Source organism: Sycon ciliatum, chromosome 3 (assembly GCF_964019385.1).
Source record: "Sycon ciliatum chromosome 3, ocSycCili1.1, whole genome shotgun sequence".
Classification (NCBI taxonomy): Eukaryota; Metazoa; Porifera; class Calcarea; order Leucosolenida; family Sycettidae; genus Sycon; species Sycon ciliatum.
Genome location: NC_088645.1, coordinates 7,215,613 through 7,241,420, shown reverse-complemented (window position 1 = coordinate 7,241,420; position 25,808 = coordinate 7,215,613). Strand labels below are relative to the sequence as shown.

Genomic DNA, 25,808 nt, shown 5'->3' with positions numbered 1-25,808 from the left:
ATTTAATTTCCTCCTCGTCTCCCTATTTCTTTCCAAATCTCCCTCTACATCAGGGAGTCGTATAAATAATACGACGAATATTGGTACGGTACGGGACAGATACAGGAGCCCGCAAATATTGTGGACAGCTGTTATGTACAATCCTGTAGAGCCTTTGTAGTCACAGATACGGGACAGATACGGGATAGCTCCAGCCGTGACACAAACAAACAAACAAACAAACACACACCAAATTAAAGCTGTGTGGACCCTGGCTAGCGCCAGACGTTACTGAAGTAACGTCTTCTGCATAGCTACGGGAATTAAAGCTGTGTGGACCCTGGCTAGCGCCAGACATTACTGAAGTAACATCTTCTGCATAGCTACGGGAATAAAAAATCAATTTAGCAACCATACTATATCGCCATCACAAATATATTTACCAAATATTCATTCTGAATTATGGTGTAGCCTGTGAAATTACGATTACAGGGATTCAGACAACTTTGCATAATTTCATACTTTTGCATGGATAGTGGACAGCTACTATAAACCGTGAAATTATTCCCGTAGCTATGCAGAAGACGTTACTTCAGTAACGTCTGGCGCTAGCCAGGGTCCACACAGCTTTAATTTGGTATTAGTGTGTTTGTGTGTTTGTTTGTGTCACGCCTGGCGCTATCCGTATCTGACGGCAAAAAAGCATAGGATGTTATAAATTTTTCAATTCTCCTATTTTTTTTCAGGCATATCCTGGGATTCGAACCCGCACTATCGCCCTACATGCATTCCCCCATACACTACGCATTCATACCCATTCTTCCAAGTTGCTTAACGTTATTATCTTGCGTTTGAAAGCCCTATTTGAATATTGCGGGCAGCTGTATGTGGCCAGCTGTGTTTGATGGTACGGTACGGTACGGGAGACGGTGTCGTATTACCCTCGATCGTACCTGTCCCGTACCTATCCCCTACCGTACCGTGCCATCAAAGACGGCTGGCCACAATGCATATTCAAACAGGGCTTTCAAATGCAAGATCACAATGTGAAACAACTTGGAAGAATTAGTATGTATGCGAAGTGTATCGGGGGATGCATGCAGGGCGCGCGATAGTGCGGGTTCGAATCCCAGGTCTTAAAAGAAGGATTTTTTTAAAGAATTTATAACATCTCTATGCTTTTTTTTGTCTAGGTCATCAAGGCAAAAAAGCATAGCGTAGTGCCCTGAGCTTCCAAGCTCTCTCGTTGCCATGGTCTAATTTCTGCGAAATTCGCGACCGCGTGGAAATCGCGAAATTTAGACAGCGCGAAAAGGAGATCCATGAAAGGTTTAGCAAGAATGCCACAGGATTAGCAAGAATGCCATTCTGCAATCGCAAAATTAAAACCTCGCAAACCTGTCCGGATTCTGAAAACGCGAACTAAAAACGCCGCGAAAATTTCACGCTTTACAGTAGCTAACAATTTTGCTGTTGATTACAACAATACCGTATTTCCCCGTAAGTAAGTTCTCCCCAATGACTTAGTACCCCCCCCCCCCCATAAAAAATACACTTTCCACTGCCGAGGTTATCACCCCGAAAGACAGTTCCCCCCGAAAGATAGTAAGTTCGTACCTGACCTACATGTACAGACACCGTTAAGTACATACATCATATGCACGGACACTAGAATTGCGCAGGCTTCCCACTGCATGTAATTTACCCCCGATAAAAAAATACTCCCCGAAAGATAGTACCACCCCTGAAAGTTAGTACTTATGTGGCTGCTAAGTTCGAAAGTTAGTACGTACTAACTCACGGGGAAATACGGTATACTTGTTTCAATTACAATTAATTTTTACAAAAATAATTACAAATATAATTTTTTAACTCGGATACTGAGCCAGTAATAAATGTAAACATGAGAAGAAATACATGAGAACGAGTTATGCAGCAACTATTCACGACTGTAACAAGATGATAAACGGTCAGAAAGTGCGAAAGTGCAGTAGCCTGTCAGTGTTGTGCCCTATTATCGCATATTCTGACCGTTTATCATCTTGTTACAGTCGTGGATAGTTGCTGCATAACTTGTTCTCATGTGTTTCTTCTCCTTTTTTAAATAATTTATTGATTCCTGATATTCATTTCAACAAATTTCTATAGCGATTGCCCCTTTATTGTAGCCAGAAAATGCAAAGCCATACAACAGGAATGTGTATCTACACGTGAAAAGCCTTCGCTATGCGTGTATTGTAAGCACAAGTGCGACAATGTCGTCAACATTTTTGCAATTCAAATATTCAATTTTTTGACAATTTAGCAATTCAGAAATATATAGCTCACCTTCGGAACAATCGTCATTGGGGCCTAATGTCTCCGTGGCCATCACATGGGACTTACAGGACATGTCCTACTGCTCTTCACCGCTCTCGGGTGCGTCGTCGTCTGCGTGTCCAAGCGGAGCATCAACAACAGCAGCAGCGGGACTCGCAGGCGGAAGATCGATCGACATAGCAGCTCCCTGTGCGTTGTCTTGGACTTCCTCCTGCTCAACATCGCTGTCAGACTGCCAGTCAGAGTCGTCATCATCTGTCCACGGCTCCACATCGCTGTCAGGGTCGAGGAAGACTTTATGGAGGGCTTCTTCCGTGGCAAGTCTGCGACGAGCCATTGTTGAAAATACTACAAATTGCACGCGTCAAAACTCGCACACAACTTCTGTGTACATGCGCCGATCGACTTACGATTTGTTTTGTACGACGCCTACGCATCCCCACAGTTGCTGTACAGCGACCCAGAGTCGTCCAGCGCAGCGGAAGCATGCACGGATCGACTTGCTTTGCCATACTTTCAGGACGTAATAATACGTCACGAGTAGCAGCAGTGACACTCTGCGTGACATAATAATACGTCATGCGTGCTCAAAGGGTTAAGCTACCTTCTAACAGAGTGTTTCGGGATTTTACCTTGTGTATACTGTGTTTGCTATAGGCATCGATGGGATAATGGGGAGAAATATCGACAGTTACGAGTGTAAGTTGTGAAGTGCCTCTTGATGTCTTCTGCTCCTCAATTTTATTCTTTTGAACCTATGTCATGCTGGATTGTCCATTACTAAACACCTGTTTAGGTTATTAGCATTTGTAGTCTTTGGGGGAAAGGTTTCGGTGCATATTTCCCAGCACTCTTTCTGATATTAGAAAAAAGATCACGCCTCACTTTCACCAAAGTTTTAAAATTGTGTTACACTTGACGAGAAGGCTTGAAAGTATAATGAAAATTTCAATTTTTTTTGTTAACCCTTTAAGAGCCACAGGAAAATTTCAAAATTCTGCATTTTTTCGTGTTCCTTGGATCATAGCTTCAGTTCTACTCACTCAATCCTCACAATCTAGGGCTTCCTGGAAAGGTCTCCGCGAGAGGAAGAGAATGAGGTCGATCATGATCGCCAGCACACCGTCTATCCAGCGCTAGATCGCAGCGACAGTACGAAAAATGCCCCAAATGCGTCCAATTGCGTCCCGCTCCAGATATTTCATTTTGCTCGATCGTGGAGTTCCAATTTTTTCGCTGTGTACTCTTGACAATATCAACAGTGAAACCCGTGCAAATTCGAGTAAACCAGCGTGACGAAAAGTCTCAAAATTGTCAATACTAAAGTCGCACTGCGCGCTTTTGAAATTGCCGCGATCGCGGCTCAACTTACGAGTGATTTATCTCAGGAACCGTAGCTCGCAGCGCTTCGCGGATTGTTTCTCCCGACAGGTGAGAGTTTTCTCTTCGCCCTGGATATTTCGATCACTGGATTTGAGCGAGATTGGACTGAGTTACGATCTTTTGAAGTTTTGCATTTGAATGCGTCGTTTACGACGCATTCAAGTATGGGGCGGCTCTTAAAGGGTTAAAGAAGTGTCAGTGTTGTGCGAATCGCATGAGTTGATTATTTAGTAGCTGGTGGTGTTAGTGGACATTAGAGCGGAACTTGTAGTTCCTTGGTCCTTTTTCTTTTCTCTTTCTTTAAACCTGAAGTGCAGGCAGGCACAGTGGGTTGGTCTAAGACCATGATTGAGAAACGAGAGGTACCAGGTTCGAGTCCTGCTTGGAAGCGGAAGGATTTTTCCAACCGTGTTGCGACCCACAGTTAATTGGGAACTCGTGGCCTGGCATGAGTAATACATGGATGTGGCAAATGAGATTGAGGCCTTTGGCCTATGGTTGGTGGATCTGATCTATCCTCCCCTCCGTTTAGGAGCCGCATCTGACGCCTGATCATGGGGTGGTGGCGTCCCACGGAAGTGGAAAGGTGGTTCTTGACCAGGGAGTTGTACGACTCCTTGTTCTTGACCTGCCCGGTACGCGAACCCGTCGAATTTAATTAATAAACCTGAAGTGTGTCCTTTATTTCTAACTTTCATAGCTTTTGGTCTCCGGGGAAACTATTCATTCTGATGGTGTCACATTTTCGCCATGTGCTTATTCATGCATGCACATGTTCACAGTGGCAGGTTATTTTGTTCCACTCCTACTCCGAGTGTCATAGCAACATGGCCAGTCATCAGACAACAAAAGATGATCGGACATATTGCCATGAAACTTGGAGTGATGGCAGAACAAGGCTCCTCGCCGTTGTGAACTTGTATCGCAAGCTCCTGTTCGCGGATGGAGCACTTTCGCAAAACACCGGCAACTTTGCTTTATGCATGCATGAATGTATGTGCGCATGCATATACCTAGGTCATGTTTGAGTGCCTTCATCCTGAGCACTGCTGTTTGTATTGTTGAGTTCGAAACAGGACGACTGACGACATATCCAGACATTACAACGGGAACAGGTAGGTTGGGGGAACGACATTTATTATACTAGTAGACGACGAGACAAGAGACCAAGACGAACGAAACGACTACATTGAAGAGTGAGAAAAGAGAGAGAGAGAGATCAAGTCTAAACGGCAAGATAAATGGCCTGGGTAGCTATGGAAAATATGGGCGCGCAAGTAGCTACCCAGGCCAACGGAGCAAAAGGAGACAAAAGGTGCGTACGCAAGTGCATGCAGGCCAGCTAGAAAAGGTACGGGAGGAGGTACCTAACATACCACCCCTCCATGAAAAAAAAAATCCAGCGTCCTCGCGGAGAGAAAAAAAAGAGAGAAAAAGATTTTTAAAAAAATGACTGATGGAGAAAACACACACACACACACACACACACACACACACAACGCACGGGCCTCACAAAAGTGTGGACTAAAAAATGCACTACAGATCATTACAACCGTCAACGTTCCTGTACTACTCATACTATAGTGTGTACATTGCCAATAACAACGGGCCCAAACGCCCCTTCAAAACATGGCCCAAAAAATAACTATTGGAGTTCGACGAGGGACTTGAATTGTATTCTGATGACTAGTATTTTGCACGGCTAATAGAGCCTAGTTACACTTTAATATACGACATAAATAAGAGAGCGTGGCTCACCATGATCGGACCCCTAATATTAATGAAGGACACCCGCGCGCACACACACTACAAAAATAATTCACGAAAATAAATTTGACGAAGAAGGAACGCATACAAAAAAAGAAAGAGAGAAAGGTAGCTGACCTGCATGGCTTGAACGACACGAGGTTGATATAGACGAGACGATGTTGGCGTAGGATCAGGAGAGACGAGGGTGATAGAGACGAGACGAGGTTGGTGTAGGAGAGACGAGACTGACATGGACGAGACGAGGTTGACATAGACGAAACGAATGGCGGTTGAGGACGGCTGGGCATGGGATGATCTCAGGGTCGTGGGTCGATCAATAATCGGGCGCCAATGTTGAGTTCGAAACAGGACGACTGACGACATATCCAGACATTACAACGGGAACAGGTTAGTGGGAACGACATTTATTATACTAGTAGACGACGAGACAAGAGACCAAGACGAACGAAACGACTACATTGAAGAGTGAGAAAAGAGAGAGAGAGAGATCAAGTCTAAACGGCAAGATAAATGGCCTGGGTAGCTATGGCAAATATGGGCGCGCAAGTAGCTACCCAGGCCAACGGAGCAAAAGGAGACAAAAGGTGCGTACGCAAGTGCATGCAGGCCAGCTAGAAAAGGTACGGGAGGAGGTACCTAACAGTATGTACTGTATATTAACCCTTTACCATCCCAAATGCAATTTGTCTCACCGTATTCTGAGAATATCTTCGGTTCTAGTCAACCAATTTTCGCAATCTTGGGCATTCTGGAAAGCTCTCCACGAGCTGCGTACATTGAGCTCAAACAGGACACTACCGAGATCACATACCCAGCGCCAGGGAGCTTCAAATACACCCCATCGCTGGATATACGAGGAAATTCTCTCCTCGCCAGTCATTTCTCGCTCCTTCATCGTAAACATTCCAAATTTTTTGCTTGAGTTTCTTTTCATGCTACCCACGCGCTCAAAGCATGCCAAAGTGACTCAGCATGCCAGGAGAGGGGAAAGTCCCCGCTCAAGGTCTGTCAGTCTGTCACTCGGAAAGAAATTCGACTTTTGCCGTGGCTGAAATGTCAAGCGTCATATCTTTGGAATGCGACATCGCAGCTCTTCACCGACTAATGCAATGGAAAGCTGAGCTCGTCGGCTTCTTCCTAGACACTTAGTTTTTTTAATTCCGCAAAGAATCGATCGAGTTACGAATGTTTCAGTGTATGCATGTCCATCGATCTCTAGAGATCGATTCAAGTACACACGGATGGTAAAGGGTTAAAGTACCAAATTTTCGTTCACGAAATCTTTCGTTAGATCACGCCACCAGCAGGCTCGTTACGTACTAAATTCCGTTTTTGGTCGAGGTCTGTCACCCCGAATGTTCAGAAAAAAAAACTTTAGTTGATCTATAATGTGTGTAAGGACCCAGCAAAGCTCAGTCGTTAGATTTTTTTAAAGAGCATAGCAAGAAAGTGAGCAGCTGCACTCGGCACTTGACAATTCTGCGTCCACTTCACCACCACCACTGTTGCGCTCTGCGGCCGACCAGGAACATTCCCTTTATGTACCGCGTATCTAATGTTTGCGTAGGTTGCTCCTCGTCAATGATGGACCTATAGGATAACATCTAGACGCTTTTTGTATGTGCAAGTTATGTTTTTCTGAATCTATAATAATGAATGGGTCCATTTGTCAACATAATATTGTAATCCAGCATGCAGCTATAAGTAGAGGACATACACGGAATACCCAATCATGAGCCAATCGTGCGTGATTCTGACAATTGAGATCGCTACATTTGAAATAAAGTATAGACGTGTTAGCGACGGCCGTTGGGACGCACAGTGACAGAAGAACACCACAGGCACTAGTTTCATACATGAACAGCAACAGAAGGGGCGGAAAACGGATGTATCCTCTAAATACCAGTACACTCAAAAGGCCTCTTATCCGGACGCCTCAGATACGGGCACGTCTCTCTACCGGGCACCTTCAGCTTGAGTTCCTATAGCACAAATGCTTCGAATTTCGGGGTTTTGAACTTTTTTTCATATGTGGAAGTGCTTATTTTCACTGCCAACCTATGTAATTCACACATTTTTATCAATCGGTTCTTTTGTATCCGGAACATGTGAAATACGTTCAAAATAAACTTCTTCAAAAATGATATGATACATGGTAGATGAGTTATCCTGCGATACGGACAAATCTGAGATACGGGCAAATCTGAGATACGGGCAGTGCCCGGTCCCAATGTTGTACCTGCGCCTGCACGTGTTATCTCTTCGTCGTAGCTGCTGCTGTATTTGTGTCTCTGTGTGTACATGTGGTTGCACGTGTTGTCTCTTCGTCGTAGCTGCTGCTGTATTTGTGTCTCTGTGCTGCTGACCCGTACATGCTGCTGCGCTGCTTTGTTGTTGACACGTGCACCTTTTTGTGCTGAGTACACCACCTTTTGTGCTGACGAGGGCACCAATTTCTGATATCATGTTTTCCTTTTGCCATGTCAGTCGTCAGTTGTCCGACGGTCGTCGTCAGTTGTCAGACGTTCGTTGTCAGAGTCAGTTGTCCGACGGTCGTCGTCAGTTGTCAGACGTTCGTTGTCAGAGTCAGTTGTCCGACGTTCGTCGTCAGTTGTTAGACATTCGTTGTCAGTGTTAGTTCTCCATTATGAGTTCTTCCGTCGCCGCTTGAAGTAAACTATGAAAAGCTCTCTCTCTAGCTCTAGAGAAAAAACCACTGACTAGTTTGTTTTGAGGTGTGGCGTGGCGAGGATAGAAGAGGCAGTTCGTTCTCAACCTTCCGAGACGACACCAAGGTGCCCGGATAAGAGACGTCCGAGTGTAACTTGTAAACTTATGGTCCTCTTTTTTAATACATATAATATCAAGAGTCCATAAACAAGAGTGTGCAACGCCACATAGATGTCTGTCACGACTCGTTTTCAACATTAAGTCATTTTCATGTAGCTGCGCGTGCAGGCCGCGACAATCGCCACATGAAAATGTACATGAAAATGACGTAATGTTGAAAACGAGCCGTGACAAGACCCTATCGCGCGTTGCACACTCTTGTTTATGGACTCTTGATAATATGTATACTCAAATCTGTGGACAGCAACTACTTCCTCCACGTCATTAAAATTGTCGCTTCCCAGAGCGATTTTTCGAATTTATTTTGTCCACTCGAAGGGCAAAGAAATCAGCTAGAAATTGAGGCAGAGCATTGTCGACGGACCAAGCTTTAGTTTGTGCCCCCCCCCCCTCCCCCCCCCCCCCCCCCCCCCGCTTCGCTGCACTTGCAGCTAAGGTCGACGTCTTCATCAGAGTTTGAGGCAGACCATTCAGCATTCAACAATACGTTGAACAAGACGCGCGGTCAAATTCAGGTCAAGAAACTTCGTTTTCAAGCAATCCATGCCTCCAGGTGGCAGGCGAAGAAGGCAAGCTAGCATCTTTCAAGTACACTGTAACGACCTTCCAGCGGGATAGGGTAAGCAGTTTCGCACCTTCTTTCCTTGGCAAGCGCTTCGCTGATTTTGTTGGCGCTTTCAGACCTGCTACTTTCGCAGCAACATGCGCCACAAGTAGCGCATTTTAGGAATTTGAGACCGCTTTGTTCTTGCCATCGTCAACTTCAGCATTTCCTATTCAGGAGAGATACCAGGATTCTTATACCCGAGCTTGTAGTCTTGATAAATGCCCACGCGAACGATGTGGGACGGCACGAACTCCAGAAAACGAAATGTGCTCTGCGGGGGAATAGTGCGGAGCGTGATGAATTTGCTTGGTGCGGAAGAGAGCGCCGACAAAGTCCGAGACCACCACGGCTTCAGTGACAAGTAGACATTGCGCAGGAAGGGTCGCACCAGTGTTCGAACACAAAAAAACAGCGATTCCGACAGTCTGATTAAGACGAGCCAAGTCTCAAATATTGCGATGTGCGAAGCGACAATTTTAATGACGCGGAGGAAGTATTTCGCTCTGTTAGAGCTCCTCAGCACAGCTCAGAGGACCGAAGCGCAGCTCTTCGCAATGAAATACGTTTCCGTGAAGCAAAGCATTTTTATATAGAGCTGCAAACCCCGCCAAGAGTGCTCGAAATGCTCCAAGAGCAGTGAGCGTTGCACAAGGCGAGCGGCAAGGGTTCGCGCTAGGGTAAGAGTGCTCAACCTAACGACATTGCTGACGCTAGGGAGCATAATACTCAAATCTGTGGACAGCAACTGTTTCGCTCTGTTAGAGCTCCTCAGCACAGCTCAGAGGACCGAAGCGCAGCTCTTTGCAATGAAATACGTTTCCGTGAATCAAAGCATTTTTATAAAGAGCTGCAAACCCGGCCAAGAGTGCTCGAAATGCTCCAAGAGCATATTTGTCGTCACGGGTTTGAGAACCGTGAACGAACTGCCTCTAGGCTCCTCGCCACGCCACACAACACAGGACTAGTGCAAATTGTTAGAGTACTTTTCTTCTACTTCATTTCAGTAGGCGACTGGGGAACTCATAAAGAAGAACGAACACTGACAACGAACGACTGACGACTGACACTGAGACAAGACTAGACAACAGAATATATTAGATTGAAGGCGTACAACGGGGACAAGACGAGCAAGTGTGTACCACCGGGGACAGAAGACGGTGCAGCCGCATGTACGCAGGAGTCAAAAACAGCGCAGCAGCATGTACCACGACTCAGCAGCATGTACAACAAAGAGACACAAAAGCAGCCACATGTACGACAAAGAGCTACACGTGCAACCGCATGTACAACGAAGAGACACAAGCGCAGCCACATGTACAACACTATCCCCCACCAAAAAAAAACATCCGCTCCTGTGGATGGAAGTGTATATATATATAAAAAAAAACAGAAGAAGACAGACCGGAGAAGAAGACAGAAAGACCGGGGAAATGAAATGTGGAGCAACATAAACAGGCGACAATAAAACAGAAAAGAAGTGTGGTCACAACAGTTGAATGCATGACGAGTAGGCCAGGAGGGTTAACACCAGTCGGGAGCCCCGCAAAACTGTGCATCAATCAAACGGAACCTGCAAGCAACAGATTTTGCAGAGGACCCCGGCTGGCGAGCTGTTCGACCTGTAGTTGTCCCTTTGGATCTTGATTATTTGAACAGCACCAACCTAGTACGCCACCCACCCAACAGTCAAGACAAACAAAAAGTACACAATGCATGAGGAAACAGGGTTAAGCCGACGGACCCAGCGACGCTGCCAAGAGCGGCGAGACCGACAGCACGCACCGACCGAGAAGAAGACTGGGGCCGCAGGACGCACACTGGCCGGCTGTCCGAAAACCGATGGCGCTACAGAAACTCCGAGAATCACAGGACACACACAGAAAGAGAGAAGGACTGACGCAAACATCTCAGCCATCACCAAAAATCAGAAAAGCACACGAAGGAAGGGAAGAACAGCCAGGAAGAACACGTTGACTGAAACAGGAGCAATTAATCAGTGAGGACACCATTGAGGACACACAAACAAATCGGTTACCAATACGCAAAAGATAAAGAAGAAAAACCACAGGGCGCTACCCTGAAAACCCACAGGTCTCTAACCTGAAAAAACCCACAGGGATTGAACCTGAAAAAACCACAGGGATTGAACCTGAAAAACCCACAGGGATTGAACCTGAAAAACACGGAACTACATCCGCTTCGCAAAACCAAAAAACCGAGACAAAAACTGTCAGGGACCGACTGGGGCACGCAAGGGCCAACCAGCAACACGCGGAAACCATAACACCCGCAAGGCAAACCGATACAACAAAACACAGGATCCCTGCAGACCACCAGGCAGACCGTGGCTCACCATGATCAGACGCCCACCCAAACGAACTAGAGAGACCCACATGCCGAAACACAATTATTACAAAGCCATACGCTCACAAAAAAATTCAACCTGGATCCGAAACGAGAATCCTACATGAAGTTCACACCTCCCACCAAACCGGAAGCCACCAGCTTTCCGACTGGGTGCACAGTGCATGACCGAGCCTGACAACGCTCTGCACGGAACATGGAGAAACTACTGCTACTACTAGTACTAGTGAAACGGTAGAAACACGAAACAAAATATGGATCGACTACAAACGAGGCAGCACCTCGAGAACGTTCAGGTGGACATCCAAACAAATCACGCGACACAGTCACAATATCGGAGCAGTCCGACGGCAACTCCGTGACAAGCACAAGTGCACAACACAAGACGAGATCAAAGCTACCCATGCTGAATTCACGACGAGCAAGCAAAAACAAGTTCCAGATTCGAACGCGTAGCACACGAACAGAAGTTTGAAAATTTCATACACACAACCGTACAGTACAGGGTAGTCAGAGCGACACAGGAACAACGAACACAACGGGGCAAACTTACAACGAGCAGCTAGACTACACTACACACTCGAGCACAAGAGAACAAGGTTCCACGGACTTCCTGCCGGGACCCGAGTCACCCGACGCAAAACAATTTGAAAAATTCGAAATCGAATACAAGTTAGTTACGGCCACACAGTACGCAGAGCAGACAATTACAAAGGCATTCTCACCTGAGTAGGCGCTCTCATGAGAGGCTTGGACGTGCGTGAGACTCAAGTAGCTGGGCCATGGCGAGAACACGAAGAGGAGACGAAAACACAGCTGAACTCAGGGTCGTGGATACGATTTGTTGGGCGCCAAATGTCGTCACGGGTTTGAGAACCGTGAACGAACTGCCTCTAGGCTCCTCGCCACGCCACACAACACAGGACTAGTGCAAATTGTTAGAGTACTTTTCTTCTACTTCATTTCAGTAGGCGACTGGGGAACTCATAAAGAAGAACCAACACTGACAACGAACGACTGACGACTGACACTAATACAAGACTAGACAACAGAATATATTAGATTGAAAGCGTACAACGGGGACAAGACGAGAAAGTGTGTACCACCGGGGACAGAAGACGGTGCAGCCGCATGTACGCAGGAGTCAAAAACAGCGCAGCAGCATGTACCACGACTCAGCAGCATGTACAACAAAGAGACACAAAAGCAGCCACATGTACGACAAAGAGCTACACGTGCAACCGCATGTACAACGAAGAGACACAAGCGCAGCCACATGTACAACATATTTATACTCAATCTGCAGACAGAACGGTTTCGTCCTTTGTGGACTCGTCAGCGCAGCACAGAGGAAACGAGGCCGAACCTGACAGCAATGAAAAATATATTTTCCAAAGCCAGATTTAAACCAGGCCCGATTGTACCTTGCCGGAGTGCTCAAACTGACAAGTCAGTGAGCTCTGCATATTTATATGCGATGTCAAAACAGTTCTGACGATGGGTGACTGGCCTGAAACATCAATAATTTTTCGACGTCACAAATAGAATAATTTTCATCCAGGGCATGTGCGAAGAGTGAATAGCAACTGAATAGAGCGGTTGTCAGTTGACAAACTCCCCTTTATTTACAATGCAGTTGCGTGATGTCCACCACGGTCATTCAGTAATTCCACTCAAACTCGTGGTGGGCACAGCAATTTACTGATTGTCCCAGCCAGCCCAACTGCATATCTTGCCAAACGTGTTACCTATGCTGGGACCATCTTATGGAACCAGCTCCCCGCTGCGGTCAGGCAAGAAAGAAAACGCAATCGCTTTAACCCTTTGTGTACCAGCCCCATCTCGAACCGTAACGTACGTTACGGTTCGACGCACCGCACTGCGCCGCGCCGTTCGGCGGCGTCCTTGCTCCGATCGACTCGCGGTTTTTTGCGCTGGGCAGCTGAGATCCCACTGCAAATTTTGATGTATGATGTGGGTAGGTTGCCATTTGAAAGTATGGCGAACGATCGCGGCGAAAAGTGCGCTTTGCAATTTCAGCGCTCTGCGATATATTTTAGCAATTTCGATCGTGTTTTCGTTCGGTTACGCTGCTTGTATCTGGAATATAGCTTGCTCTAGCTGTTGTCGATGTCTACTAGTGATGGTGAACGCCAGGAGAGAGTTGTAGTAGCGATATAATCTCTGGATCTGAATCGAAAATGAGAATTTCCATCGCTGAAGCCATTGCCGAATTCGCTCTCCAAGCAGCAGCGAGAGGGAGCGCAGCGATGGCCTGAAATAATCAAGGCAGGTGAATTTCCCCACCCATCGACTATTCCTGGTCTTCTCAATCGCCAATACCCTCGCTGGACGCAAGTAGATAAGTGAAAAGTACATATTCAAATCTGACACAATTTCAATAATTTGAAATTTTGATGCAATTGTTTGGCATCTGGTATTCACGCAATATGGCTCTTTTCCGGCCTTTCGCTATTGTTGAAGCATGCAACTGGCGACTATACACTAGTGCAGTGGTCTCCTGTTGCTCTGTGTGAAGAGGGGCAATGTCAGCAAGTATATTCACGATTCCGAGTACACGGATCTAAATTGTCAGGAATATGGACAATTGACTCAGAAATAGGTATTCCAGGTATGGCCTGTATCTGTAGTTGTGTGCTCGGTCAAAATATGTTCTTACCTGGACACATTGATACCAACAGATTCAGAAAAACATAACTTGCACATACAAAATGTGTCTTAGTTTTATGCTATTGGTCCATCATTACCGATGAGTACCCCGCGCATACATTAGATGCCTGGTACACAAAGGGTTAAGTCAATGGCTCTTGCCTTTTTGCTTACCAGATAAATAAGCCTTTTTACAAATACTGTATGCACTGCTCTTTACGTTATTTTCTCCCTATGGAAGTCGCAACTCCTGTTTTGAGTTGTTTTTCTTCTCTCTTTTTCTTTCCCTACTAGTTGCTGTTACGCTCACTGATCCGCTAGGCTTATGCACAGATATACAGCATTCCCTCACTAGTGGGACCATTGTTATTAAGCTAGGGCCTGATTTGGACTTCCCACTCTAAATAAAGAATACAAACAACAACAAACAATATATGAAATATAGACCTCGTAAAAGACATCGGCTTCGCCTAGGTCTTTTACTCATTCTATATTTCATATATTATTGATCAGGCAATAATAGATACGTATATGTGTCATGTATTTATATGAATTTGTGCTGCAGGTGTGAATGGTTGCATAAAAAACAAGCCGGAAGTATACTGTAAGCAATCGAAGAAGGCTCCCCCCCCCCCCCAAGGAGTGAAAAGATTTGTTCCTAGGTACCCAATTTTGTATGCATAGGGCGTCACAATTTTGTTGACAAAATAGTGTCCCTTGTTCACGCAACCACACCAAAGAACTCTCTCTCCCTTCCCTCCCTCCCCCCCCCCCCTCTCTCTCTCTCTGTCACTCTCTCTCTCTCTCTCTCTCTCTCTCTCTCTCTCTCTCTCTCTTTCTCTTTCTCTCTCTCTCTCTCTCTCTCTCTCTCTCTCTCTCTCTCTCTCTCTCTCTCTCTCTCTCTCTCTCTCTCTCTCTCTCTCTCTCTCTCTCTCTCTTCTCTCTCCTTCTCTCTCTCTGTCATGTCCTGGACATGGACCATATGTATATAGTGCGCATGCTCGCACGTTGTTTCGGGGTAAACAAGTTAGTTGTTTACGGTAGGATTATATTCTCACTTGGCCATTGTAGGCAAATTATAAGAACACCGACATCTAAAAGATCCTGCATGAAAGTAGGCAGCTGCGAGATGCGTATCTCGCGCATGCTCTTGCATGGCTACGTAATGCATTACATCATAATACAACATCCCCGTCGTCATAAAGGAGTTTAACAACCTACATAACATACCGTACGTACACGACGGCGTGTTCACAATATAGTACATAACATCCAACAATAGCTCTATGTACAAGGTAACAATCATGAATGGCACACGACGGCGTGCTAACAATACAGAGCCATAGTATCGAACAATAGCTCTATGTACAATATAACAATGGCACCTCGGTTACTGGGACATAAGCGAACAGGTCCATGAGGCCTCTCTGGCCCTACACATCCAGGATTGACCTGGGTGCGACTGCGCGGCCAGACCGTGTTCGATACAGCTGGGTGACAGGTTCAGCAGGCTGGCTGACGTCACACGGTGACGGCGGCTGAGACTGGCTAACGTCGCTCCACGGCGACGGCACGTCACTCGGCGGCTGAGGCTCGCCAATGTCGCTGCGCGTCGACGGCTGAGGGCCTGCGGGACTGGCATCCGGCGGGAAGTGGACCCGCCTCTCTCTGAGGTGGGTACGGTTGCGCCGCACTTCTGTCCCATGGTCAGGCTGCACCATGTATGACCGTGGCCCGTTGGCAGACTGGGTTACGATACCAGGTTCCCACAGGTGCGTGGTCGGGCTGCGGATGCCGACGTGCTGACCAGGAACTAGGGGGCGGAGAGACTGCGCTCGCTGGTAATGGTGTACTTTCTTCTGGTCCTGCCGTTCCTTGAGCTTCTGTCGGATGGCCTCGTCCCGAGTGTCGCGCTGGTGTTTGCGAGGCAGGTTGTCCTGTACCTGACGACCGAACAGCATCTCGGCCGGCGATGGTAAGCCCTGGCACGCTGAGGTGGCGCGAATGCACAGCAGTGCTAAGTGCGGGTCGGTCCCGCTCTCCCTTGCCTTCTCGAGAGCTCTCTTAGCGATCTTGACTTGCGATTCGATAAACCCGTTACTCTGCGGGTGATGTGGCGACGACGTACCGTGGCGGAATCCATATTCGGCAGCAAACCCCGCGAACAGATGGCTGCTGTACTGCGGCCCGTTGTCCGACTTCAGCACGGCTGGGATGCCGTGCTCACCGAAAATCTCCTTGAGATGCTGGATGATGGCCCTGCTGGTCGCTTGTCCGGCAGGCAGCTTCCGGGTGATAAAGTACTTGGAGTAGTAGTCGGCAGCAATGAGGTATTCTGACCCGCCGAGGTAGAACAGGTCCGTGCCTAAGGTGTGCCATGCCCTTGGCGGAATATCGGGCTGCACCAGTGGTTCCTTGGCTTGACTGCTCTGGTGGCGCTGGCACGTCGTGCAAGATGAGACAGTTGCTTCGATATCCTTGTTGATGTCTTTCCAGAAGACGGACGTTCTGGCTCGCAGCTTGGTCTTCTCTATGCCTTGGTGGCTGGCGTGCAGCTTCCTGAGGATTTCCCCCCTCATTGGTGGGGGAATCAGGACGCGACTGCTCTTCAGGATGAGACCGTCCTCGGTGCTCATCTCGTCGCGGAAATTCCAGTACGGGAGCAGAATTGCCGGCACCGCGCTCCTCTCTGATGGCCAGCCACTGAAGATCATCTCCTTCAGTGCTGACATCTCGGCATCTTTAGCCGACTCCTCGCGGATCCTCGTCATCGCCGCATCGCTGAATTGCGGGAACACGGCGTGTACACTGACGTCGAGGTCCTCAATTGGCTCTGTTTCCTCTGGCGACAGTCGGGATAGGGCATCTGCGATCGGATTGTCCTTTCCGGGGCGGTACTTGATGGTCATGTCGTGCGGCTGCAGCTTCAGCAGCATGCGCTGTAGACGCGGCGGGGCTGCGCGGAGGTGCTTGAGCTTGATTGACTCCAGCGGCTTGTGGTCGGATTCTACTGTGAATGACTGACCGAATAGGTAGGTGTGGAATCTTTCACACCCGTATACGACAGCTAAGAGCTCACGCTCAATATTGGTGAAGCGAGACTCCGTCTCGGTAAGCTTCTTGCTGGCGAATGCAACAGGCTTGTCGTCCTGCAGCAGAGTGGCGCCGAGACCTTTCATGGAAGCGTCGACTTGTAGTGTCGTTGCCTTGCCTGGGTCAAAGTAACTGAGCGTTACTTCTGTCGAAATGGCGGCCTTGACCTTGTCGAAGGTGCGCTGGTGGCTGTCTGTCCAGGCGAACAGTGTATCTGGCTTGGTCAGCTCACGCAGGTGCGCAGTCAGCGTACTGGCATTCGGTATGAACAGGCTCATGTACGTGACTAGCCCGAGGAACGTCTGGAGCTCGTCCTCGTTCTCGGGGTGCTCCATCTGCTTCAGCGCTGAGACCTTCTTCTGGTCGGGCTGTATTCCGTCAGTGCTGCAGATGATGCCGAAGAACTTGATCTTGTCCTCTTTGATGCGGCATTTGTCTGGGTTCAACTTGAGACCAGATTGTTCGCAGCGAACCATCATCTGGTGCATGTTGAGATCATGGTCCTCGTCTGACGTCCCGTATGTGACGATGTCGTCTGCGATGCCGGTGACGCCTGAGCACCCTTCGAACGTCTGGTCGATCCTTGCTTGGAAGACATCTTGCGACATCTTGAGGCCGAATGGCATGCGAAGGAATCTGTAGCGCCCGAATGGTGTGTTGAAGGTGGTGAGGTAACTGGATTCGTCGTCGAGCTCCACATTCCAGTACCCACATTTGACGTCGACGATCGAGAACACTTTGGCACCTCTCAACTTCGGGGTGATCTCCTCAATGGTGGAGACCACGTGGTGCTCTCGCAGGATGGCGTGATTGAGGTCCTTGGGGTCTAGGCACAGGCGTAGCTTGCCATTGTCTTCGAGGCGGAACACGAGGCTGTTCACCCACGCTGTTGGTTCGCCTTCCTGGATCTTGTTGATGATGCCGTTCTGGATCATGTCCTCCAGCTCCGTCTTGATCTCGTCTCTCAGTGCGATGGCGTGGAGGTGGCGTGGAGGGTGTACAACTGGGACGACGTTGGGGTCCACCGTGATGTGGTACTTGCCTGGGAATTTCCCAATGCCATCGAAGCACTTCGGGTATTGCTTCATCAGGTCGTCCTTGTCTCGGATGCTCGCTGGCTTCTCCTGGACAGCGCAGTTCAGCGTGACTAACTGCAGGGCTGTCGCTGTCGGGAGACCGATGATAGCAGTGCCAGGGCAGTCCGTGATGTAGAAGTCAGCGAGTTGACTCTTGCCATCGTAAGAGCACGGAATAGGACGGGTTCCGCATTGCTTATCTTGGATCCGCCGTACGCTGTGAGGGTGGTACTTGACGGCTTCACGGACTTCGGCTTTGGGTATCCGTTTGGTCCGACGTGCTGGGGGAACATTTGGCAGAACACTCTGAGCGGCAATATATTGCCCTGGGCGCCCGGATCCACCTTGGCTCTCAAGGTGGCCGGTCTGTTGGTGTTGTCCAGGCTGACATTGAGGGTCGCGAACACCTCTCGCTCTGGTGGCGGTTGGTGACGCTCGACGCTGTTGATGATGACGGCGTCGAAATGCAGTGCGTCGAAGCGTCTCCGTGGGCTGGGGCTCCTCTGGGGGTAGCGCTCCCGCGGGCTGGGTGTTGTGAAATGATGTGTTGTTTTCCTGTGTGATGGCATTCCCCAAACTGTCTTGTCTAGTCCCGTGCATGTGTGATATGAGCATGCGCGATGTTGTAGTCGAGAGTCCTTTTGTCAGTCTTCTTGTTCGTGTCTGTCAGAGCAGTTTGCTTTTCCGTCTTGGAAATATAACATAATGTAACAAACCAGTCTTGTCCTTTGTGTCCTGTGTCCCGGGGAACGGAATGGCTGAGATTCCGTTACAACGTGGTGCCGAAACCCGGGACGCAGAGGATGAGTTAGTTTGTAGTGAGTCTATTCGTCGTCGTCGTCAACAACGAAGTAACTGTTACTTTGAAGTAAGCAGAGCGTGGTAGCGGAGGAGGTGAAGAGCTGGTGGGAGCGGAAGATGGCGCGGAGAGGAGGCAGAGAAGGTGATGGTCTAGAACAGTCACTGTGGACTGGAGCCTGAGACGGCAGGGACCGCGACGGAGCGTGTGGCCGTGGCTCGCCAGAGGACGGTGGGCGAGTCTGGCGTCACCGACTGTGTGTCATCCTTGTTGTTCGTCTTGTTGTGTTGCTCGCTGTGTTGTTCTCTCTCTGTTCAGTTCGTTGCTTGTTGCTGTGTTGTTTCAGTTTGGTTGTTGTCGGTCTGTTGCTCTTCTATTCGTTCTGTTGTTCTCCATTGTTTTTGTTGTAGATTTATTTGGTGCGGCTGTGCGCATGTTATTATTTTGTTTGACTTCGGCTCCCGTGTTTCGGTTGGCCTTGTGTGGCGTGGCCTGGTTGTAGAGCGTCGGCTCTAGGTTTTTGTTTGGCCCTGTTTCGTGGCCCGGATATTATTTCAGAGCATCGGCTCTAGGTTGATGGTTGGTTTTCATTTTTCTGTTCTGCTGTGGCTCCTTTTGCAGTGGTGCATGTGGAACGTGGTGTCGGTTTATTATTTTGTGGAATGTCATCAAGGGGGCAGGTGTTGTGAAATGATGTGTTGTTTTCCTGTGTGATGGCATTCCCCAAACTGTCTTGTCTAGTCGCGTGCATGTGTGATATGAGCATGCGCGATGTTGTAGTCGAGAGTCCTTTTGTCAGTCTTCTTGTTCGTCTCTGTCAGAGCAGTTTGCTTTTCCGTCTTGTAAATATAACATAATGTAACAAACCAGTCTTGTCCTTTGTGTCCTGCGTCCCGGGGAACGGAATGGCTGAGATTCCGTTATATGGGGCTCCTCTGGCGCCAGCGTCCGCGTTGCTGGCCCCTTCCATGTGCCTCGTCTCTCCCCTGCGAACGGCATACATTTGCCCAGTGATTCGCCTTCCCGCATTTGTTGCAGGTGGAGTCGTGCGCTGGGCACTTGCTTGGGTGGTGGGTTCGTCCACATTTGCCGCAGTCTGCGTGTCCCACAGATTTGGAAATGGCGTGAACCGTTTCAGGTAGACGGCTGCTGGTGGCGGTGGACAGCTGCTCCATGTGGCGCTGTGTTGCTTCATAAGTACGGGCCTTGTCAAGCGCTTCGTCCAGAGTCAAATCACTACCACCCTCCAGCAGGCATTCTTGCACTTTCGAGTGCTTCGTCCCCACAATTAGCTGTTCTATCAGCCGGTCGTTAGTCTCCTGAGCGTCCCTGAACTTGCACTTGGACGTCTTCTTCTTACACCTCGCAAAGAAATCATCTACAGACTTGTCGGGTTGCTGGCGGTATTTCTGAAGCCCAAACCGAGCCAGTTGTGCATTTACCCGCCGTGGCTGCAAATGCTTATTAAATTTCTTGAAGACGGCAGCTACTTTGGATTTGTCGCTTGCATTATCCCACTCGAAACTATTGAAAGCATCAGCACCAGCTCTCCCGATCCATAGCATGACATAAGCGACCTTTTCCTTGTCAGACTTGTCGGAAAAGGGCCCTTGGAAAACTAGAAGGCAGTATTGTTGGAACCGCTCGAATTCGCCAGGTAAATCTGCGGTTTGCCAATCCATCGACGGCGGGGTAAATCCGGCTGCTTCTGCTATTTTACCTTTTGCACCGGTGGCGCTACTGCGACAATTCTAGGCCGTTTATTGTAGTTTACTTCAGACACCATGTTTCGGGGTAAACAAGTTAGTTGTTTACAATAGGATTATATTCTCACTTGGCCATTGTAGGCAAATCATAAGAACACCGACATCTAAAAGATCCTGCATGAAAGTAGGCAGCTGCGAGATGCGTATCTCGCGCATGCTCTTGCATGGCTACGTAATGCATTACATCATAATACAACACACGTGAGCTTCGTCTTTTTCGGATATGGAGTTTGAGATGTACTGAAATCTGTAATGGCCTCGAGTGTGTGTGTGATCGAGCTGGATGAGTCCGAGTAGAACCCACCTGGGGTAGGACGCAACAACTGGCGACGAAGATGGGATCAAGCTCCAGTTGGTGATAGGCTTGGGAGCGATCCAATTTGGTGAATTTATCTCCCCCCGACAATTTCGCTAACATTTCCTCAATAGTAGGTAGCGGGTAGTGCTCCAAATCAGACTTGGCATTGATTGAGCGAGAGTAATCAGCACAAATTCGGATACTATTATCCGATTTCTGTACTGGCACAGTAGGCGATGCCCATTTCGAGTGCTCAACTTTGCGAATAACTCCCTCTGCTTCCAATTTCTCCAAAGCCTCCTCGTACTTCTCCGTGATGAGAACGGTACGGGACGCGCCTTGTGGAAAATTGGGTCAGAATCATCCACTCTCAGGGTGATTTGAGCCGACCTCAGCTTGCCAACCTGAGTCGTATCGAACAGCTCCTCAAATTCCTCAATGAGAGCTCTCCTCCTACCATCCATTTGAACATGATTGACATTGACAATCTGTTTCCACGGTAGAGTAAATTGGGACAACATATCCCTGCCCAACAATGACGGGCCACCATTATCCACCACACGGAGTAGTGTTGGTTTCTCCACACCATCAATGCTGACATTGAACTTCCCTTCACCAATACATTTGATTTCTGCCCCAGAAAAACCGGTCATGCGTACACTCGGTTTGGTTAAATTTATACGAGACACCCCAAGTGACTCAAAATCATGGACAGAAATGATTGAAATGCCACTGCCCGTGTCGATTTCCATTACAACAGGAACATCATTCACAGCAATTTCCAATTTGTAGGAGGGAACAGATTTGCTCTTCAATTCGCCCTGATCCGAAATGTGGAACATTGGCATGCACTCAAGATCAAGAGATTCATGCTCACCTGCGTCATCAGTCACAACATTGTGCACCGACGCGCCTGACGTGGATTTCTGCCGACAAACATGCTCCAAGTGCCCCTTCCTGTGGCAGTGACGCCACTCAGTGGCTGTCGTCGTTGTCATCGCATCGACAAGAGTTTTTTTTGTCTTTTATAAGGTTTTATTATTGCTATTGATGTAGCTCTGAGCTACTGATTAGAGCAGGAAAAAACTGGTCTCTACTCTAAGAAGAGACATGAAGAAGACTAGCGAAAAGCTGCTTGTAGAGCAACAACATATAAAGTCGGCAAGTTCTTGCTGGCAACGGCGCTACATTCGGATCACTGGATCCATACTAGGCTCAAGCGATTCCTCAGGGTCAGCGCGAAGGCAGAAATAGGCATGCGTGTACAGCCAGAAATGGACGTGTGTACACATAGGAGAGCAAGGGAAGCGCAACGCGAGCTGTAGCAGCCAGAAACGGATACATGCGCAGAAAGGGGAGCACACCGCGACATGCACGGCAGCCAGAAACGGATACATGCGCAGAAAGAGAGCACACCGCGACATGCACGGCAGCCAGAAATGAGTACATGCGCAGAAAGGGGAGCACACCGCGACATGCACGGCAGCCAGAAACGGGTACATGCATACAACAGAGAGCAAGTAGAGCACACTGCTAGCTGCAGGACAGCCAGACATGGCTGGGTGCATACAAAAGGGAATCGCTTTGGTGCCAAAAAAGGGGGCACATAAATGATCACGACTGATGTTCGTGACAGTGGCCTTGTGTTTGCACTTATCTGCCAAGTGTTGAGTAGACCCACAGCGGTAGCACAATCTCTGCTCTCGAGATTGATGAGATTGACGAGAAACACCAGACTGCGCCTGCGAACGCGATTCCACTGGCCGGTGATTCACCTTGTGCACTTCCTGCTGAGAGGTCAGCTGCACGGCCGCGCGCGCAGCTGATTCCTGTGTCAAAGCTAGTTTGACGATGTCATTGAACGACTGTGCCGAAGTATCTTCTTTCGTCAATAAGAAATTTCGAGTGGATGAGCTGCTCAAGCCAGCAATAAACTGGTCTCGAAGCGCTCGATCGAGGTGATCAGCAAACTCACACCTCACAGCCAATCTCTTCAGACGAATGATGAAATCCGCAGTCGACTCATTTTCCTTTTGCTTCAACTGATGGAAATTGAACGTCGCCGAAACTTGCGAAAGTGCAGGTTGAAAATACTTCCTCAAAAGATCGCAAATCTCCGACAGTTTCTTGTCAGCTACTTTCGCTGGCAGACAGAGGCTCGTCAAAATCGAGTAGACTTCCGCAGACAGCAAATTCACTAATACAGCCTTCCTTTTCTTGCTAGCAGCCAACTTGTCTGCAGCATTGGCCGAAGCAGCCACGGTTCCAATATCATTGGCAAAAAAATAGAATTCAAGTCTTTCCTCAAACTCTTGAAAATCGCCGCCGGTAAACGGCTGAAGCGATGATATCCGAGCCATATCTTCGTCGCCAGTTGTTGTGTCCTACCCCAGGTGGGTTCTACTCGGACTCATCCAGCTCGATCACACACACACTCGAGGCCATTACAGATTTCAGTTCATCTCAAACTCCATATCCGAAAAAGACCAAGCTCACGTGCGAGCATGCGCACTACATACATATGGTCCATGTCCAGGACATGACAGCAACAAAACACAACGCATGACAATGACGTAACCGTTACTTGGATCATTATCATGTACAAACTAGACATGCAACCAAACCAGTCCAACACGAGTCAAAGCAGAACGCAAAACAAACCAAAATAAACGAAAGGACCACAACAAAAACGAGCCATGAAAAGTCTTTCTACCGATACACAGCAACAGGCGAGGGCCCCTGGTTCGAGTCCTGGTGGTGACAGTCAACTTTTTCTTCAGACTTTTCCCGTTGATTGATTGATTTTATTTGGATTCGCGAGACCAAACGAGCAGGAGTGCTCAATAACAGGGTAGCGAATGGTTGAGTTGTGCTATGTGACAATGTAGTGTGTGCGTGGGGTGGTGGTGGTGGGGGGGGGGGGGGGGGGGGGGGGGGAAGCTGCGGAGGCCCAATACAATGTAAGGGGATGGGAGGAGAGAAGGCCAGCGGAGAGTCAAATTCATGTCCAGCGTTTCTACACACTCTTATGACCCATGGACGAAATTTTCAAGCGGACGAACTCCTTTTCTTTGGAGTTGGACGAAATTATTGACCGACGAAATGTTCTGCCTCTACAGTAGCTGAAGTACATGGTTACTGAGCGAATTCAAATAAATCTTCTTCTTCTTCTTCTTCTTCTTCTACGGACACAACCACACCCCAACTGTACTGGGGGCCTATCTCTTCGAATTGCATTATATGAGTTTCTTTTTCCTTTTTTCTTTACCCGTTACTGTCTAAAAAGCAGTCGAAACGGTTTTTATCCACCATTTGATGGTGAGCATTTCCCTTCACATTCTGCCTCATTAACTGGCCGACGCACATCTGTCAGCCAGAAAAGCTGGCGCACATCTGCCAGCTAGATACATATTCGACGGACGCCCAACTGTCGGTCGAAGTCGACGCACATCAGTCGCCTACACTGGCGCTCATCTGCCAGTGTTACTATCGATGCCTCTCGGCATCTCCTCGTAGCAGTTTTGCTACACATCCGGTCTAGCGGGCTGATACCCCTCTAGACTGTATTTTCTCATCACAAGTACTTTCAGCAGAGATGCTGGCCGGAGGGGGCGAAAGCGGCCGGAGGATGACCCCTCACTGGGCTGCACACCAAGCCCAGAACCTGTAACTGTTTCAACAACCCGGGAGGAGTGTGAGTCTGGTAATGACGCGTCACGGCCGATACCCGCTCACACTTCCCCTAGCTCGCAGCCAGCTGCAGGGGTGTGCGATAGGTGCGGAAGCACCATTCGCCACCGATTCAATTTAAGCCGTCACTATCAGACGAAGAAATGTTTAGCTGCATGGAAAGGGGCTGCGCCTGCAGCACAGCACAAGCACACGAAAGCAAAAGCATGTACGCGTACTTCGAGTACAACCAACACAAAGCCATGTCTACATTGTGCAAAACCTATATCTAGTTCAAACATGGCTCGACATCTGAAATCTTGCCGGGCTTTTCAGGCCAAGGTCGTCGATGAACCGCTCACTCCAACCAGGAGTAGTAAGACGGTCGTTGCCATTGCAATCAGCCCGCAATCCCAGCACAGTGCTGATGGCGACGAAGAAGAGAAGTTGGAGCATGGCTCCCAGAATGTGCTAGACCACAAAAGCCCAGAGCAGGACAGTAGCAAGCTCAATCTTCCCAAGTCAAGCCCGGCCTGGGAAAAAACAAACACACAACTAGAACAACATATCACACGCCTGTTTCCATTGTCAAAAATACGAAAAAACGATCCAGACGATTCACTTGATCAGATTACCTCGTTCCTCAGATTCTTCTTCCTCGACCACACCATCTCAGAACCCACCCCAGAGCGAAGGTCGAAGAAGCCATGTCAGTCCAAATGCCTAACTGAGCTCTACATCAAACGCCGTGCACTGCGTAAGCAATATCGAAGGAGAGATAGGCTTGCCATCCATGAGGTTGAGACCATCAGATCAGACTACAACCGTGTGCAAAAAGACATCAAGAAACTGAGAAAGATCATCCAAATACAAGAGCAAGACCGTGAAGCGCAGAAACAGCGGACGGCCTTTCTTAAGGACCCTTACGGGTTTGCAAAACGCATGTCCCAAAGCAGATCACGTGTAACACCAACTTTCTCGGAACAGGCCTGCTTTGAGTATTTCTCCAAACTTTATGAAGATCCCTCTCGTGAGCAAATTTTCTCGGATCCAGATTTCTGTCCAGCTACGAGTAAACCGTCCACACCACTATCTGATAACAGCCCCAGTTGGAAAGCCTTCCAGAACACTCTGAAAAAATGTAGAAACAAATCTGCAGCCGGTC

At 48.4% G+C, this 25,808-nt stretch overlaps 1 protein-coding gene across 2 annotated transcripts in view; it reads left to right on the top strand.

The window, feature by feature from the left end:
• The window catches only part of LOC135811298 (uncharacterized), a 208,780-nt gene that overhangs the window by 9,722 nt on the left and 173,250 nt on the right, over positions 1-25,808 (top strand). For both annotated transcript variants that reach the window (XM_065324515.1, XM_065324514.1), the window contains exons 3-4: positions 2,956-2,997; positions 14,508-14,546. In XM_065324515.1, the coding sequence (XP_065180587.1) occupies positions 2,956-2,997; positions 14,508-14,546 (81 nt within the window). The remainder of the gene's footprint in view (positions 1-2,955; positions 2,998-14,507; positions 14,547-25,808) is intronic.